The sequence below is a fragment of the Phasianus colchicus genome, chromosome 4 (genome assembly GCF_987193195.1).
Source record: "Phasianus colchicus chromosome 4, bPhaCol1.hap1.1, whole genome shotgun sequence".
NCBI lineage: Eukaryota > Metazoa > Chordata > Aves > Galliformes > Phasianidae > Phasianus > Phasianus colchicus.
The window spans coordinates 50,142,974-50,161,367 of NC_143439.1; the positions used below are offsets into that span (position 1 = coordinate 50,142,974).

An 18,394-nucleotide genomic window follows, 5' to 3' on the forward strand; every position below is an offset into this window, starting at 1 on the left:
ACATGTGCTCTAGCTGCAATATGTATCAACGCAGTCATGCTTGATCTGCTTGTCCATTTTTGCTCGTGTTTTAGCTTAAAGAAAGTTGATTATTCAGGTTCTGATGGGAGCTGTTGCTCACATTGTCTGGGGAGCAATTTGTACATCTATAAAATAAAGTGTAATAAAACTAGATTGAGGCAATTGGAAGCACCCACTAGTCTGGCAGGGAAATGGTGTGTCCATCCTTTGCTTTGCTCCTTCCTTATCATCAGAGTTGAGCCATAATCTCATTGCAGTGGGAGCACTGACCTCTGGCATGGCTGAGATGGTTAAGAGTAAATGAAGGCAGTGCAAGCCTTCCCAAGTGCTCCTTCTGAGAAGTTTGTTTCCACACTCAGAGATCTTGGCTGAAAAGCCAGTGTTGTGTGACTGACAGGAAATTTGTAATGCATGTATTGGCCCTTTTGGATGCTCTGTTACTGATGAAAATGTAAAGAACAACTCTCTACAGGACTAAACTACCAGCAACCACCATAAACCTAGGAACAGAAACACGTTTCAGAAGTGAGCAGAAAGGTAAAATCTATTTACAATGCCAGATGCTCTGGCAGATGTGACGGTCCAAGATTGAGCCGTGCTCCTCTCCTAACCCCAGTCAAAGTCAGTGAAGGTGCAGGGGCAGATCTCAGGCAGGGAGGAAAGCGTTTAGCACAGACACAACTCCTAAATGTCATAGAAGGCCCTAGCTGGGTGCTGCTGCTTGTTTCTGTTGTCTGCCCCATGTGGCTCATGAGAAGAAGTACAGGAGGAAGTTGCATTTCCTTGAAATTTTTAAATATAAAGCTGAGATGGGCGTCCTCTGTGAAAAGTGAGGGTATTTGAGCATCGTGGTGCCCTTCTTTTTTTGTTTTTTGTTTTTTAAGAAAAAGAGGAGAGGCAAGCTATATTTCTTTTTCCTCGTGCTGCTCTGTTCTGCAAGTTAGAGTTTCTTATGATTATTTAAGCTTTCCCTTCCATTCAAATATTTTCCAACACTTTACTTAATCCTGGTGTGGTAGCACTTTCTGCCCTTGAGACCTAAGTCCTGACTTTGTATTTCATCTCTTTTCTTCTCTGTTGTAGTTTCCTTCCCACCTTCATTTCTCATTGAGAGAGGTTGGTGCCAGCTGTGCCTCTTGTGAAGCCTGATCTGGTGTGCAGTGACAGGAAGGGAGGGGATGTTCCTCTCTGCATACACCTCCTGCTGCTGCTGGTCTGCACAGGCTTTGGGAGGCAAGCTGGTGTCCAGCGAAAGGTTCATGTGCACATTTTTCTGCTTACAATCAGAAAGCAGCCCAATTTAGTGCCCAGTTTATAAACGCTGCTTGGTAACAAAAGACATCAGGTGGAGTCTCTGGAGGCTTTGCTCCAGTCCTTGAGCCACGTGCCAGTGTTTGTCATAAACTAGCAGATGAGCTTCATCAAGCAGATAAGCAGAAGATAGTATATGCTGCTTCAGTGTCTCAGTGAGCTTATACTTAAGTTATTTTTGATATGCGAAATGCTAGCTGCAGGAGGCCAAGGAAAGATAATCTGACAGGCAGATACTTAAACTTTATCTAGGAAGATTATTTTTTTAAGTAAGTTGTTCAGTGGTGGAAAATAGCGGCAAACATTTTATACAACAAATTGCTTGTAGCAGAGGACAAGAATAAACGTGTCTTGTTTCAGATTGAGGCTGTTTTATTTACTGATGGGAAAAAAACACCTCTGGAATGCAAATAAAACATAATCTAGCACAGATAGGTACTGTGCAAGTCCCTGAGTGCAGTAGATCAAAATTATTCTGCCTTAAAAATTTGTTCTTATATACGATTTCCAGAATGTCAGATTTTAACTGATTCAGGACAAGAATATGTATATAAAATAATAAAAATATATATAGAACAGCCAGTCTGCAAACATAGGCTTCTCCATGCTTTTAGATTAAAACATGTGCTTTGACAAAACTATGTTGGATCAGGGGTGAACTTTCTACTTGCACTAGTCTACACTGTTTTAAAGCAAGATGCAGGAAGCGACATGTATTGATGCATTTGAGATGTGCACTTAAAGAATTTCTTTCCATTTTATGATGGCTGTGTTTTAGAAGACTTTTGTGGTTAAAACTGAAATTGGCAATAGGATGTTTAACCATTACCTAAACACAGGCTGTTGTGGTGTGCATGGGCAGTTCTGAAGCATTTGCAGTTGAATACAGAGCAGGCAATACGGGCGACTGTACTCATTTATTAACATTGTGAAGTGCTCCTTTTTGCTCTGTGTGTTTATGCTGATATGCTTTTAAAACCCAAATGTTTAATCTCTTGCAAATCTATACAGCAGTTTATTCTGTCGTGTCAGATGTACAAGGATGCAGCACAGCTCACCTGAAATGATCTGTCATCAGCTAGCTCGAATGATAATTATTCATTCCTAGATAAGCCTCAGACATTTTTATGTGCAGTATAAGCAGTCGGTGATACTTGAGAATTAGGAGGAATAGAAAGGGTGCTTCATGCTGCAGCAGATGGAAGTGATTTATTAATTGGTGTCTTACTTGGTTGGTGGGTGTCAAAAAGAGTCACTACTACTGTGTGTGCAAGTTGAGGTGCTCATGGAATATTTGTACAAATTAGTAGGAGTCACAAATAGGCAGTAAAGGAACAAATGATGGTTTAAACCAAAAGAAAAGTATTTCTTCATAGTCTAAAACACAGTCCAAAAATCTATCCCCTGAAGAAACTTCATATTTTTCAAAATCAGAAACTTGCCTAGAAGTAGGCAAAGAATGGTTTCTGTTTAACACTGGAATATATGTCGTGCCTCTTAGGATGCATGTTGTATCCTTAAGTTTGAAGTCTGCGAGCTGTAGAAATAGTGAGTCAACTTCCTCTCTGAAGTGGACCTCTTTTTTCCTTTTCCTTCTTTAAGCTGATTGAACTAGAGCAGGATATTTTTGGGAGGAATCCAAAGCACTCTACCCCACACTGAACTCAAATACAGTTTTGTGTAATACAGTGCTGTATCAAACAAGGTGCACCAGTTGTTTCCTCATGCTTCTATCTTCCTTGTCCCTCCTCTGCCATAGAAGCAGAGAATCATTAAGGTTGGAGAAGACCTTTTAAGATCATTCAGTCCAACCTTCAACCCATCACCACTATGCCCTCAGATATATAATTACAGGGTTCTGAGGAATCACTGTATTATGAGTAGCCCTTCGTGCCCTAAGAGACCCAGTAAACACCCTCACTAAGAGCCTGCAATGCTCAGAACTTTCATTACCCTTTCCCAAAAAGGGGAGAAAAAAAAAAAGGTGAAACTTCAGGTGTGAGGAGGCAAGGGCTGAGTGGACAATCATACTGACAGTAACTGAAGAAGGAGCAACATCTGCACACAATCTATTGAGAAATGTCTCTGATTTACTGTTTCCTAGTAACGGGCACCAGAGAAGTTCTTCCCCTCTTGCACCCCCAAGGTAGTGGCGAAGTCCTGGAATGAGATGAGAGCAGGGGACAGCTCCTGGGCCTTGATGCATTTGCTGAGGGCTGTTCTCCTTGTCCCCAGCCTGCTGGGCATGAAGGAGCTCAGACATAAAAAAACAAACAAACAAACAAAAACACCTCATTGATACAGGGTCAAGCCTTCTGCTCGTCTTCTCAGCTTCATGGCGATGATCTCTTTTTATTTCTCTGCCTGTTTTTCTCTATTTAATAAGCTAAGCTGTTTTTTTGTTCTCTTAACCACTTAGATTATAGTGATTTTGCCAGAAGCCAAAATACTGTATAACACAAGTGTTTCATCGCTGCCTCTCTTGCTTTCCTAGTCGATTCCGGTGTGGACGCGCTGGCGGTGTTTATGGCAAGCAGCAGCACGACGGACGTGGTGAATCGCAACGGCCCCGCCACGCCGCCCAACACCCTCAGCCTGCGCTCCTCTCACAACGAGCTGCTGAACGCTGAGATCCGCCACACCGAGACCAAGAACAGCACTCCTCCCAAATGCAGGAAGAAGTACGCGCTGACTAACATTCAGACAGCCATGGGCCTCTCAGACCCGGCAGCACAGCCCCTTCTGGGGAGCAGCTCTGCCAATATGAAGCTGGTGAAGAACGGAGAAAACCAGCTGAGGAAAGCTGCTGAGCAGGGCCAGCAGGATCCCAACAAGAACCTCAGCACCACGGCCGGCGTCAGTGTGACTTCTGAGAAGTTTGAAGGCAGAGAGCTGATCCCACAGGACTCCTCCAGCTGTGAAATATTGCCCTCACAGCCCAGGAGGACCAAGAGCTTCCTGAATTACTATGCAGACCTGGAGACGTCTGCCAGAGAGCTGGAGCAGAGCTTTGCTGCGATGGAAGATAAATCTGCACAAAGCAACAGCCAGGCTTCCACTGTTATTGTCAATGGGGAAGTCCTGCCCCGGAAGCAAAACAAGCAGTCAAGCCCAGAGGATGGCCAAACTGTCACGGTGTCCTCGAGCCCTGAGACTAAGAAGGACCATCCCAAAACAGGGGCCAAAACAGACTGCGCACTGCACAGGATTCAGAACCTGGCTCCAAGTGATGAGGACTCCAGCTGGACTACATTGTCCCAGGACAGCGCTTCGCCGAGCTCTCCTGACGAAACAGGTAGGCAGCAGCAGCTGCTTAGTGTTGAGAACATGGGGCTGAACCTTCCCAGCTGGCAAAATGAAGGAGTGGGGCAGTTCTGCTGTGTTTTTATAGGGGTGTGGTGATTGCATCCAAACGTGGATGCTGCTTGGCCAACATGCAGGATGCTTCCTATTTGGTCCTAGTGCCTTACAGTTTGGTTTGGAAAAGGCACCATCAAATGCTTTAGGTAGGATCCTAAAAGCTGTGAGACCCGAAGTTTCACTGCAACTTCAAACTGCTTCAACAATGTCAGTAATATGCAAACTTCACAACTGCCGTTTTATAAATAATCACCCCAGTGCTCAGTGAGTCTGTGTTATGAGATGTATACAATTGCTCAACTATTGCTATTTGCCTGAGATGGCAAGGAAAAACTTTTCTGAGTATGAAGTGTTGCTTTTGAGCAAATATTTTCAGGTTTGGTAGAGATTTTAGTTTTCTAATTTAAATGTTTGTGAGCCCTCAGTCATTTGATAATACGCTTTTATTTAAAAGGGAAAGAAACTTAATTTGGGTCATTTAATTAATGTTTCGTTGTTGTTGTTGTTTTTTCAATGCAGTTTCATGCAGTATTCAGAAGCTGAAATCATGGCATATTTTGAAAGTCTGGGCCCATTAATTATTTGGACAGTAATGGTGACTGCTGCATGAGCTTCACTGTGATTTACAACATGTCTCATTTACCCTAGTTAATGGGCTTCATCACTTAGCATTTTTTTAATATCCAAGCCAATCTTTAAAGATACAACTTTGTCAAAATGAGAGGAGGCAGTGTAATTCTTGAGGGTGATGTGGAGCTAAACAAATTTATCTTAAGTTGTTTGCATTTAAAGTGATTTCATTATTACTGTATATAAGTTTTGTACTGTTTGGAGGCTACAATGATCCAAATTCACAGCTTCATTACCTGTCTGTAGCATCTGTGACAGCATCCTTTGGATGTAACAACAGTGAGTTTGGGTGTTAGTTTGAGAATTCAGTCACAGCAGAAAGTCCCTACTGCTGTGTGGCAAATGATGGATCTTTCAATCTTTTTTGATGTGTGACACACCTTTGCTACTATAGAATGTTTTGTATAGTCATCTCTTCCTGTGAAAACTGAATGTTTTCTGTTTACTGAGATTGCTGTTTGAGTTAGTATTTTTTCTCAAGGTATATGATATGCATGCCATCACTGATAATATTTTCTGGAGAAAACATCAGTATGTTTTAGGTAACAGTGCTGAGTTTGTTAGCTCTGTCTGTGCACTTGCCCAAGGCTTGACAACGGAAAAATGTGGATAGAAAATTTATGTTCAGTGAAAATTAAATTAGCATAATTCCAAGTAACTTAATTAAATAAGGGTCACTCAGGATGAGCTAGTACAAGTTTTGTCTCTTTTACTCTTAATTAACGTATTTAATTTCTTCCTTCCAAGCTGTATGTTACCATTGTGTGACATCTGAGCTCTTTTAGCACTTGGACAAGAAGATTTTCTGAGCTCTTTAGGGTCTTTCAGCTGTGCTTGGGCTTCATAGTGTGGCACCACTGGGCTCATCGCTGCCACCGCACCTGGGCAGAAGGAGAGCATCATGTATGGTCTTCAGTCCTTGTGCTTCTGCAGTAAATGCCAGCAGCCAAAGGGAGAAAGGCATCCAGGAAAAAAATTTGCAAAAGCAGACAGCTTTAGTTTATATGGCTTCTGGGAAGGAAAAAAAGATAGAGTTTCAAGAACAGTTAATCCATTAAATAGTGCAGTGCAGCAGATGCGTGGAGAATTATTAATGTTCAGTCTAGAGATTGTATTTAGCACTTTAGCATACATAGGAATGTGATAGAAATACCATTTACCTCACAGTACATGGTTGAAAATTGCAATATACTGCTTTCACGTCTTTTAAATTGCTTCATCTTCTTCCTCCCTCTGAAAATGAAAACAACTCACTATTCAAATCTTGGATAACTGAGTGATTGAGGGTTTGCTTGCTTTGTTTTTGGAAGTATGTTACTCAAAGACCCTGAAGAATTGGTTCTTATTTTTTGTGTGCACTAGGAACACATTACTATTCAGACAAAATCCAAGGCAGGAAACTTCTTTGTGATTTAATGGAAAGGTGCTTTTGAAAGATTTGACACTTTTTCTGAGTGGGGAGGAAAAAATGAGACAGCCAATTCAACCTTCCCACTGCAAGGAGGAAGGCCCTTGGCAGATGGATTTGTATCCCTAAATGAGAATATCAATCAAAGAGAGGAGTCAAAAGGGCAGTTCTCCTCCTTTCGGGCAGCACTGCTGCTGAATGTGACTGCTGTTGAGCAAATGCTTGCCTGCTGCTGGTCTCTCAACAAATCCAGGATGTCAGTTTAATGGCTGGTTACAAATAAACAAGTTCAGCTCAGCACAGAAATGGCAGCAATGAGACTGGCCCTTGGGGAGGGAGAGTTGGGATCTTGCAAATGGAGCCTGCTATTCTGAAATAGCAGTGTGTGTGGATATAACGTCCCTCTAATATAATAAAAATTGCAGCAAATCAGGAACTAGTCAGAAAGATTTATACCGAGGGTGAGTTCTGCCCCTGATTTTAACCTGCATCTTGGACAAAATTAAAATGAATGTCTTTAAAAGGTTCAGTTTTCCTTTGCAGTACGTATCTGATAGAGACAACAAGGATGTTATTTAGTACAGAACATGTTTTCTGTGTTCCTGAGCGTAGAAAATGATTTATGGTAATAGAAATGCAGTCAGTTATGCTGTGGATAAGCACAAGTCCTGTAATACAGGGGACAAAATATACTATCATTTGAACAATTGTAGGATTCCAAGTAAACATCTGACTTGAAGGAATAAGAGGTTTTGGTTCATACTCATTGTGCATCCTAATAGCCCACAAATTTAATAGCAGGCTGTCCTTGTTTTCTTGTTTTTTTTTGTTTTTTTTTTTAATCCTGCCTGTTGCTGATAGCTGTGTATCAAGAACGCAGGTTTTGTAGTCACAGACTTGACCATTTGCTGACTGCTTGCAAAATAGTAGGTGACTACTGCTGTATATCAGTATTTGTACATGAATGTACTCCCCATTCTATATGGGGAGTAACTAGTTGCATGTTTATATTCCTCTTAGCTGTTCCTGTGAGAGGATTTTGGGGAAGAAAAGGCAAGTCAGTTTAAGAGGAAAAAAATACCTAAAGGGCCACGTGGTTATTTATACAGTGTTCAAAATAATGACCAGTATCCAGGGTCTACTGATAGAGGGTAAACTGAACTTGAGAGGTGATCTCCTGTGTACAGGCTGCTGCTGTTGGTGGCAGAGAAGCCACTTGCTGCTCTTGGATGTTGGATCAATCTTCCCTTGAGTAGTGGTGAGTGGTGGTTGAAGTCAACCTTCCCTTGGAGTACTGTGTCCAGGTCTGGAGCCCCCAGTACAAGAAAGACAGGGAGCTGTTGGAGAGGGTCCAGAGGAGGGCCACAAAGATGATCAGGGGACTGGAGCACCTCCGCTACAAAGACAGGATGAGGGAGCTGGGCTTGTTCAGCCTGGAGAAAAGAAGGCTGTGGAGTGACCTCACTGCAGCCTTTCAGTACCTAAAGGGAGCCTACAAACAGGAGGGGAGTCAACTCTTTCAAAGGGTAGATAACTGCAGGACAAGGGGAAATGGTTTTAAGCTGAGGGAGGGAAGATTTGGGTTGGATGTCAGGGGGAAGTTCCTTATGGAGAGAGTGGTGAGGTGTTGGAACAGGCTGCCCAGAGAGGCTGTGGATGCCCTGTCCTTGGAGGTGTTCAAGGCCAGATTGGATGGGGCCCTGGGCAGCCTGGTCTAGTATTAAATGGGGAGGTTGGTGGCCGTGTGTGTGACAGGGGGGTTGGAGATTCATGATCCTCGAGGTCCTTCCAACCCTGGCCATTCTGTGATTCCCTTCTCAGTGTAGTAGCTGAATCCTTGGCTTCAGTATTAAAGTAAGTGCTCTGGCTTGAAACCCAAAGTTTCTGTGATAAAACAAGTGATGAGCACCCTTTTGAATTTGGGCAGCTAATAAAAATAGATGTATAAATTGAATTCATGTTGTGGCATGAACTATTGCTTGTGTAGCTAGAGTGTGTGGTGAGGCAACACAGGAAAGGGAATGCTGGAATTGCATTGCCACCGGCATGAAAGCTATGGAGTAGTTTGCAAGATTTTCAGAGCACTAAAAAGTAGCATAGTGTCTCTGTAGTGTAGTTTACACTGTTTTGTAATGTTGAGGAATAGCCTAACATGCTTTTCAAGCAGGGCTTATTGTATCTTTTAACAATGCAGAAGACTGTTCTAAGTGTCTATAGGGAAAACTTGAGTTTAGAAAAGGTGAACTGCTTAATGTCTCATACTTAATAAACTATTTTCGGAAGCTTTTCAAGCCTCTGTTGTTTCAGGAATGCAAAAGTGTAATCCCAGAACCTGTGTGTCCTCTTACGGTATGAATGCATTTTCTTGCTGAAGTTCTTCTGTGCCTAGGGTTGTGTTTCTTTTCCAGGTCTCCTCTGAGACTGTGGAAAGAGTTGAGTTTCAGGCAGACACATGACCAAGCAAAGTGAAAGGGGAAAACAAACTAAAGAAGGGAAATCAGAGAAGGTAATGGGAAAAGTCAGGATCCTAATAGCCCTTTCAGAGGGATGTTAAGAAAAATGCACAGAAGAAAATCCACCAGTAACTAATAGCAGACTAACAGTCCCTCCTTGGGGGGGGAGTTTTCAATTCATAAAGTTGTGAAAGTGATCACAAATTATGACCAAAATTGATCCAGCAAATCTCTGTCTCAGCACTTTTTAATGGTGCATAGAACTCGAGCCAAGTTTCAATCCACCTGATTGATGCTTTAGAAATGAGTGTAAAAATCTATACGGGAGGGAGGGAAAGCCTGTTCTTACCTTTGGAAGGACTCTCAGCCTGTGGACTGCTGTTCCTTAGGGCAAGCTGAACGTTTGAGAGTAGCTGGCAGCAGAAACAGGTGGACTGCTTGGGTTTTGCGTGCTGACCAGGCACACCAGATCTGGCTAGGTGCTTGTTTGTCTTTAGCGCTACAGCAGATGTGATAGAGGAATAGTACTGCCATGCAGCAGGAGTACCTCATCATTACATTGTGCCTGTTTTATGGAAGCTCATGCAGCTGATCACATTCAAGTTCAAGAGTGCTGCAGTGCAGGGGGTAGGTATAATTTTGTGTCTCCCAACTCAGAATCAATTCCAGCCTCGCTGCCAGTAAAACCTGTGTTGAGTGCAGGTCAGAGCCTGAGATTGTCCAAGCTGATACAGCAATGCCAGCTTTGGGCCCCAGTAGCAATGGTGGATCTGTCTCTCTCTGTTCTTGGTGGAGGAGGAGTTATGGGGTAAGGAAGAAAGGAGAAAGCTGAAAGATGAGAATGTGGCCTGGAAGCTGATGAGAGAAGGTTGGGGGGGGGGAAGGCAAAAGAATTACTGCAGTTGCAGAGGTGAACGAGAGCCTGGCGATAGCTGGGAAAAGCTGGACAAACCAGGAATCAGAAGCAGGAGTATTGGTATTTATTAAATTAGACAAATGGGGCTACGCAAAAACAGTGGTAATAAAGAGATGGTCCAAAACGTGTTTTGAACTCAGCCCTTGCTTAAAATTGGTATTTGGTCCCTGCCTTAAGGGACATGAAGCTTTTTTCATGCAATCCAATGAAAGCACATGCATTTGCAATTAAGACTCAATTGCTTGATATCAAGATGTGTGAAGCCCTGGGGCGCTCAACATTAGGCTGTAAATGTCCAATACCAGGATGCCACAGAACTCAAGATAATGACATTAAGAAGGCTTCCTGTACTGTCTGAGATCTGGATTTCTAAAGCCTAGCAGAGCGTGTCCTTCTGTTTGCACGGTAGATTTATCCTTGATACTTCAGAGATGAGAAATCCTCGAGCTGCGGGGGATAACAGCCCCACATCTCAGGCACGTATTTTTGCTGTCTGCTTGCTGTCTCTGGGGCATTTGGAACTTAAATCCATTTTTATATGATATTATGTTACTGGGATTGTTTCTAACCACTGTTTATTATGTTACTAGTGTTATACCTGTATCATTTCATATCCTGGACTAATTTATTACTCAATATGTAGTACACAGTCTCAGAACTATTCAAGAAACTGTCTTAATGAAGCAACTTTTTTTTTTTACCCCAATCAGTGTTGTAATTTAACTAAACTCATCCTCCTTTCTTACTAGCTTTTCAGTTGAGATTTTACAGGGTTAAATTTAAAAATTAAACACTTCCTCAATTATTAACTCAGATATGGTTGCGATACACTAACGTAGGTACAGTAGCACTGTCAGTGCACTGAAGTAATAGTTGTAAATCTATGGAGTTCATTTGTTTCTTGTCTGTGTACAGGTGAGCATTGCAGGATAAGATGCTCTATATCTAAAGCTATAGCTGCTTTCTTGTTTTAGAAGTGGATTTTGGCCTTTCTGTGAACCTGAGAAGTTTTCAGCAATGAACAGAAGAGCCCTTCTCTCTTCCCCTTCTCAAAATAAATGCACAACTCAGATTGCCCAAATTAGTTTTTAAATTAGAATATATTCCCACTCAGACTTTAATTTAATTTTACCTTTACTCGGCAAGAAAGTCGGTTGCCCTGGTCATTTTGGCTGATATGATTCTTGGCTTTGCTTAAATTATTGATTATAGCAAGGGGAGGGACTCTGTGATGAGAACAGTGCTCTCGCTAATAGAAGCTTTTCACTAAATCAATTTCTACCATTGCTGCAGTGCACCTTCAGGGAGTTGGAGGTTATCAGCCTTAAGAAGAATTTTGTCCTCAAGGAGTGGATCTTTGCCATATATTTTTTTTAAACCTTTCCTTTGCACATTTATACAGGCAACTAAGGAAAAAAAACCACCATAAATATATTACCAGGGTTGGTTTGCAGGGTGAGGGGCTGTTCTGGTCCAAAGTTGAGCTGATTAAATCTTGATGTGATTGATATCTGAGTGCTTGTGGGCTGAAAGTACTGTTTCAAAAGCTTGTCTCCTGAGCAGAGTCGGTCAGAAAATACATCACTGTCTTGCAAGCTGGAATCAATTCAGTAGAGAGTACCCTGAATGCATACACTGCTGCAGTTTCTCTGTAGCAGACTCTCTCAGGTTTTCCTGGCTTACTAGAAAACGCAGTCATTTAAATGGTCAACATGTGGTGTTTCCTCTATTATTTCTATCTTCAGTTGATTGAGGTGGCTTTTCTTTTCTCCCACCCAAAGCACTGTTTCTTGTTAGACTAATTAAGTATGTGTCTGGTTAAGCATAGCAGCAAGCGTATTTTCCATATTTGAGCTGGAGACCGATTTGGAGGTGCTACACAGAAGCAGAATATGAAGCTGTTGGGATGTGTACAGAGCAAACTTTAAGGATGCTGGTAGCAGATAAGTACATGTTGAACTGTATGGGAGCATCTGGTAACTGTAAGTAACGCTTTCTCTTCTACTTAATCAAAGCTCTGGGTTATAATGTCTCTTAGCTCTAGGTGCTGAATAGTTATTTGTTAATAAAAATTTAACATAAGATCAGCTGATACCTGACAAAGCTTAAGTTGCAAGATAAATACTATAGAGGTGTGTTTCCAGCTGCTTGTCATTTAAGTAGTGAATTGACAAGTGATGTTTTAGGCTTGTGTTCTGTAGGACTTAAAGGTTTTTACATAGGTTTAAAATCCATGATGAAACGGACTTCTGTTTCTCCTTTACACGTCACAAATAGCTCCCATGGGGCTGCTTTATTTAATGCAGCCCAGGGTCAGAGGGGAATCTGGCTAGATAAAGTGCAGCACCTCTGCACATTCCCTGCAGTTCAAGGTAATGCAACTTATGGTATAGAGTAAAGTTTTGGGGTTAGAAAGTTGAGGTGTTTTACAGCCAGTATTTGATTGGTATCTCTCAACGAGCGTTGACTAGTATCTTGGACATGCTGTTACTTTTTAATGGACACCGGTTTTGCCAGTCCTAAATCAATCAGTTGAACTTGGTCAGAAGAATGATCTTTGGTCTAAAAGAACCTATACACAACTTTCTGTTTTCATCTGTATTCACTCCAGAGGAGTATTAAGAAATAGTGATCTGTGTTGGCTTTTGTTTTAGGAAAATAATAAAACAAAAATTAAAAATGCTTCTCATTCTTTCCTGTAGGCAAGCCAATATAATTTATCACACACTGTAGCCATAGCAGGTTTTTGAGGTAATATTTTGTGTTAAATTACCTTGTTTTCCTTCATGCTTAACTAAACCAGAATAATGAGATAATGAGTCTTCCTTTTTCTTTCTTTTTTTTTTTTCCCCTCTGGAGCCTGTCAGCATATCAACCAAGGAACTTTAGTCTCCTGACTACACAAATTTCCCTTGGTTAACTGTGTTCAAACATAACCAACACTTTTTTAACAAAGGCACATGAAGAATAGGAGGAATACATAAGAAGAACAGAGATTTCAAGACTGAGCTTCCACTTGCATAGAATAAGATGTTTGATTTTTATTTATTTAGTTACTCATGCAGAATTTGTGGTTTGCTGGGGCTCTTTGGATGGTGGGATGGATGGTTTTGTCATTATTTTTTTTTCTCAGAACTGGATGTGCTGGGCTTCATAAAATTCTGTTCTGTGTATGTATAAGAAATAAGGTTCTTTTGTAATAATGGAAATGAATGTGTGATCATTAATAGAAAATATTTTTTCTGTATTTCTCTTGACTCCATATCAGAGTGGAGTTCTCCTGAATAACTGTACTCTGGATTTTCATACATTAACTATACCCAGTGTTTAACCTTATGGGAAGTTCCTCTACCCTTAGATTAACTAACCCCAAGATTGCTTTATAGGGAAAAGTGCAGTTTCTTAAGATGATTGCGTAGGGAGTAGGTAGTTGCTCCATTGAACTTACCCCATTCTCTGTTCCTCTGTGACTTTTGTCCACTTCAGCTTCACAAGGTTTTAGTTTCAAGGAGCTGATCCAGAGAACAGTAGAGCACAGTTCAGCATGCTTAATGTCTCCCAGAGCAAAGCTGCCTGTTCTGGGTGTTAAGGTTCTCCTAACCTGGGAGCAATTCTTCTTAATCTTTGACAAGCTTCAGCTGCCAAATGGATGGGCTGGGACTCAAAAAGAGTAGTGGTTTCCCAGGAACAGTGTGGAGGGGGAAGGGCTCTTTCTGAAGTCTCCGCCAGAAGTAGATTGAGTTGCTGTTTGACCAACCACTTCTTCCAAATCTCATTTACTTCAGTATAATAATTATTTACCAGTATTTAAAAAAAAAATGACAATCTACCACTGATATAAACGCTGTACTCCCTGCAGAACACACCAAAACCAGCCTAGTAATAGTAATTCCTGGTTCTGTTCAGGCACACAGCTTTACTGTAGGTGAGGGATTACATCGAGCTTTTGCAAAGCAGGTCTGTTTTGTTTCCCTCAAATGCTGCTCTTTTTATTAACAGCGCATTTATTTTATATCCTCTTTTTAATTACAAAAGAATGCTTATAGGTATCTTGCATTTATAAAGGCTGTTTGTTAGTACTGTGAATAAGAATGGTTGTTTCCATTTGCACCAAGGAACCAAAATGAAAACAGAGCTGTAACATTTTCCTTGAAAGAAATACACCCTTACTCCAAGCAGTAGTATGAAAAGTGTGCATCTTCAGTAACAAGAGTCCATTTAGGTCATTGTGCACCTTTTAGCATTAAGGTAGTATTCTTATTCAATTCTTTCATCTTTTTTTTGTAGACATAGGAGATTCTACGGTTTCTAGTGAGATTTTTCTTTCTTTTTTTTTTTTTTGGTGGACTATCTTGAGATTTTTCTCTTAAATTCAGGAGTTGGGTACTTAAATATCATGATACAATATGAAATTCTAAAAATTTCTGTCAGAGTGCTGAAAGTAAACATACATTTATAAGAGTAGTATTTCTTTTTCTGTTCATTATTTGGTGTTTTAAAAGGAAACATTTTGAAAGCCTTGCAGCTTAAATTCTGCAGTGATGAACAAATGTAATACCTCATGCAGTAATAAGCTTAAGGCTTTCTGTGGAGCATGGTTTTTGATTTACTGATGGGTAATGTAGTGGTCTGAGTTTAGAAGAGAAAAAAAGACTCATTCTGGTAAAGCTGTTGCAAATGGGTCAGTTTAAAGTCAAGCAACTGAGGTTATTTTGCCTTCAATTCTGTTCTCTCTTGGCTTATCGCTGTACAGATACTATGGCAGGATTGCATGTTGTGCTGCCCACGGTCTTTTATCTGGGCTAATCCTGTTCAGAAGGTGACGGGATTCACTGGGAAATCACCATCAGTGAAGAAACAGTGAATTCCTAACTGCATCTTGCATCCAGTATGTTGTTGTGATCTCCTTTCTATTAATTTTTGCAAAACACAAATAAGATGAGAAGCAATCCTATAAAAACTTACTGATGTAGCTCTCTTGAACCATAATAATGGTCTTATGTAGTAGCCTGTATTTTAAGCAGTTAATGGCATTAGCTGCAGTCATGTAAGAGGAAATAGGTGAAGTTAATCTCCCCCTCTCCACCAAAACACCTAAATGTATTTCTGAAGCAATGGGTTCTGCAATAACCACTAGACCATATCTGCTTATAGTGCCTGTTCTTCCAGGCATTTGACACAGTCTTTTTCTTGTTTATCAACATATTTAAACCAGGCATATGTACTTGCCTGTGGAAAAAATGTCCATCTATTAAATTGTTCCGTACAATTTAGTGTAAAAGTAGTAACATCATCCTTTTAAATAAGTGCTAGTAGAAAACTGAAGGTTAAAAAAACATAGAGGGGTAATAATATTCAGTCCCATAACTCCTGCATTTCTACTGTCCACTTTTCCACTGCTATACTGACTCGAAGTTCAAGCTTGCAACTGTGGGCTGCAGGGACTGCAGTTCAGTTTTGTACCTCACCGGGTAGTTCATCAGCTTGTAAGGATGGCCGTTCTGTCGGAAGCAATCTACTAAGGGAGTCAGTGGCAAAAACCTATGGGTGGAGCAGAACAAAACCAAAAACTGAGCTAGTGTACAGCGAGTGGTTCTCCTCCTTATATCATTTCTCTTTCAGCAGTTGGTGGTTTGGGGCTTTCAGACCTGGTATGTCGTTCACATTATCTTTTAATTGCTATAGATAGACTTTTCTAACATGAATTTATTTAATCATTTTCGATCTCATTTGTACTTCTGGCATCCACAATATCCTGTGACCATGAGTTCCACAATTTAATTATGTGATGCATGAAAAAGTACTTCCCTTTGTTATAAAATTGCCCTCTGATAATTTTGTTAGGTGCCCCTTGCTTTACTGCTATAGGAAGCAGTAAATAACAGTGAATGTTCATTTCCTTTCCATCCTTGCCTTCTTCACACCCTTTGTGAGTACAGATCGGTGACGTTCATCCCTCCTTCCCTTCTCACTCTTTCTCCAGGCTCTACCACACTTAATGGCTCCTTCTGAAGAAGCACTTTTATATTTGTGTTATCTGTTTTCATGCTTCTTCTAGTTCAGCTACATCCATTTTTATAATAGGGTGAGTGGACGTGCATGCACTAGTCCCACAGTAGTGCCAATGCACGTGAAAGCTGCAGATATAAGGGGTTCTGTCTTGATCTTAGTTTCTAACATAAAGTCAAGCTGTTATTTTCAGAGTTCTCAATGACCTTGTTCCTTCCAGGGTAGCAGAAAGTAATTGATTGCCTGTCACTTTGTATGAGCGTTTTAAGTAACAGTAAAGGAACTTTAATAAAAACCAGGACTCGGAAATGTGTGTGGCCAGGGAACTGAAGGCTGTGCATTAGAAAACATTACACTGTTTGTAACATCTTGTGATGACAGTTAGCCATGTTTTTTCCATACTGTTTATCAGTCTGGATGTCTTGAGGTATGTCATGTGCTGGAGACTTTTGTGTATTGTTTTTACTGTATGTTTTCAGATTTACATTTCTGCAAAGAAAATGTTTGGTTTGAGGGAGATTCAGGTTTCACAATAACGAAAACTTTAGTTCTTATGTTTCTGGCACATGCAACGTTACATAGAGCTTGTGCAGAGTTTTTCAAAGCAAGTAGCTGTTTGAATAATATGCTTGACATGAAATAAGAAAGCAGGAGGTGCAAATTGCAAGTGAGATTCTGTTGTGATTCTGCAGAACTGAAGAATTCGTCTTTTTTTCCTTTCAAATGCTTATCCAGTATGAGGCTCCGGCTAATGGGTGTTAGGTTTGTTTCTGGCTAATGCTTATTTAAGGTCAATTTGCCAGGATAGTCTGTGATGCAAGGTATCTTTGAATTTTCTTCTAATTCTTGTTAGTGGTTATTTCACCAATATTGGTTGTCTCCTAAAATCTAGATTTCTGAATCTGTCTTCAGTTATGTTCATAAATCCATCCCTATGACAAATAAACATAAAATTCTAGAGCTGGGGTAACATGTAATAGAAGAATGCAAATAATGACTTGTGCTGGATGGATTGTGTTTTCAGACATTTTACATTTCTGAGTTTGATTAATGCCAAAGAGATCTGTATGTTATGAATAAAGCCTTAATAGAAAGCTTATAACAATGTAGAGATGGGAAATAGTTACAGAAGCCTCTATGCCATCGTGGCCCCTTTGCTCTATCAGCATACTTTCCTCTCCCATGAGATGTGAATCACAGAATCATTAAAGTTGAAAAAGACCTCTCAGATCATTTACTATGCCTACTAACCCACATCCCCCAGTGTCACATCTCCATGGTTCTTAAGCACCTCAAGGGATGGTGTCTCCACCACCTCCCTGGCCAACCTCTTCAATTCATTGCCATTCTTCCTGAGAAGAAATATTTCCTAATATCCAACCCGAACCTCCTCTGGCACAACGTGAGGCCATTACTTCTCATCCTATTGTTGTTACCTGGGAGAAAAGTTTGACCCCCACATCACCTCCTTTCATGCAGTTGTAGAGAGTGGGAAGGTCTCCCCTGAGCCTCTTTTCCAGACTGAATCTCTCAATAAGACTTCACCTGAAGCAAAATTCCTTTTGAAAGGTTATAGTTTAAAAGGAGAAAAAAAGTCTTGAAGTTGGAATAATTGGAATCAGGTGAGTTTAGAAGCTTCAGCAGAACCTTAGCTTCTGGTATGCCTGCGTTTTTCCAGAACATGTTTGTTTTAGACAAGCTCTAGGCCATGAGGTCTGTAATGCGCTGCTTCCTGTGCTTGTGCATTATACTGTGTTCATATTTCTCTAATTCTAAGAGAGGATGTTTGTCATAACTTCTACTGTCTTTTTCTTTGGAGTAATAGATACATAAAATAAGGAGATGTGGGAACATTGGGTTTCTGGACTCTATGTTGAAAAAAGGAAACTTTCAGGTTTTCTCTAATGTGCATTTGACTATAGCCTTAAAGTTGCTAAGTAATGCAGTATATAAATCATTAAAATCCTGTTAATGATGGTACTAAATTGGGTAGGATGTGGTAGGAATACTTCTTTTGCTGTAGAAGGGAGGACTAAGTTTGAAGAGCAGCCCTTCGTGTGGGACAAAAGGGAACCCAGTGCTTCAACATGCTGGGAGGGCCAATTATGGGTTTGTCTTTGTGCCTTTATCTTACATTTGGGTTTGGGGAGCTTGGCCATAGCTCTGGCAAGCAGTTTCAGGCATCTCACACCTCTCTTCCTTCCCCTGTCCCACTGTGTTTAAAATTGGGTTCCAAACTCTCCTGTTGTGTGGATAAATCCATTGGTTTTGTGGTGTTTTAGAACA

At 40.8% G+C, this 18,394-nt stretch overlaps 1 protein-coding gene across 18 annotated transcripts in view; it reads left to right on the forward strand.

Annotated features, from left to right (window-relative positions):
- The window catches only part of APBB2 (amyloid beta precursor protein binding family B member 2), a 166,852-nt gene that overhangs the window by 74,719 nt on the left and 73,739 nt on the right, over window positions 1-18,394 (forward strand). For all 18 annotated transcript variants that reach the window (XM_090139517.1, XM_090139522.1, XM_090139518.1 and 15 more), the window contains one exon: window positions 3,827-4,627. In XM_090139517.1, the coding sequence (XP_089995643.1) occupies window positions 3,827-4,627 (801 nt within the window). The remainder of the gene's footprint in view (window positions 1-3,826; window positions 4,628-18,394) is intronic.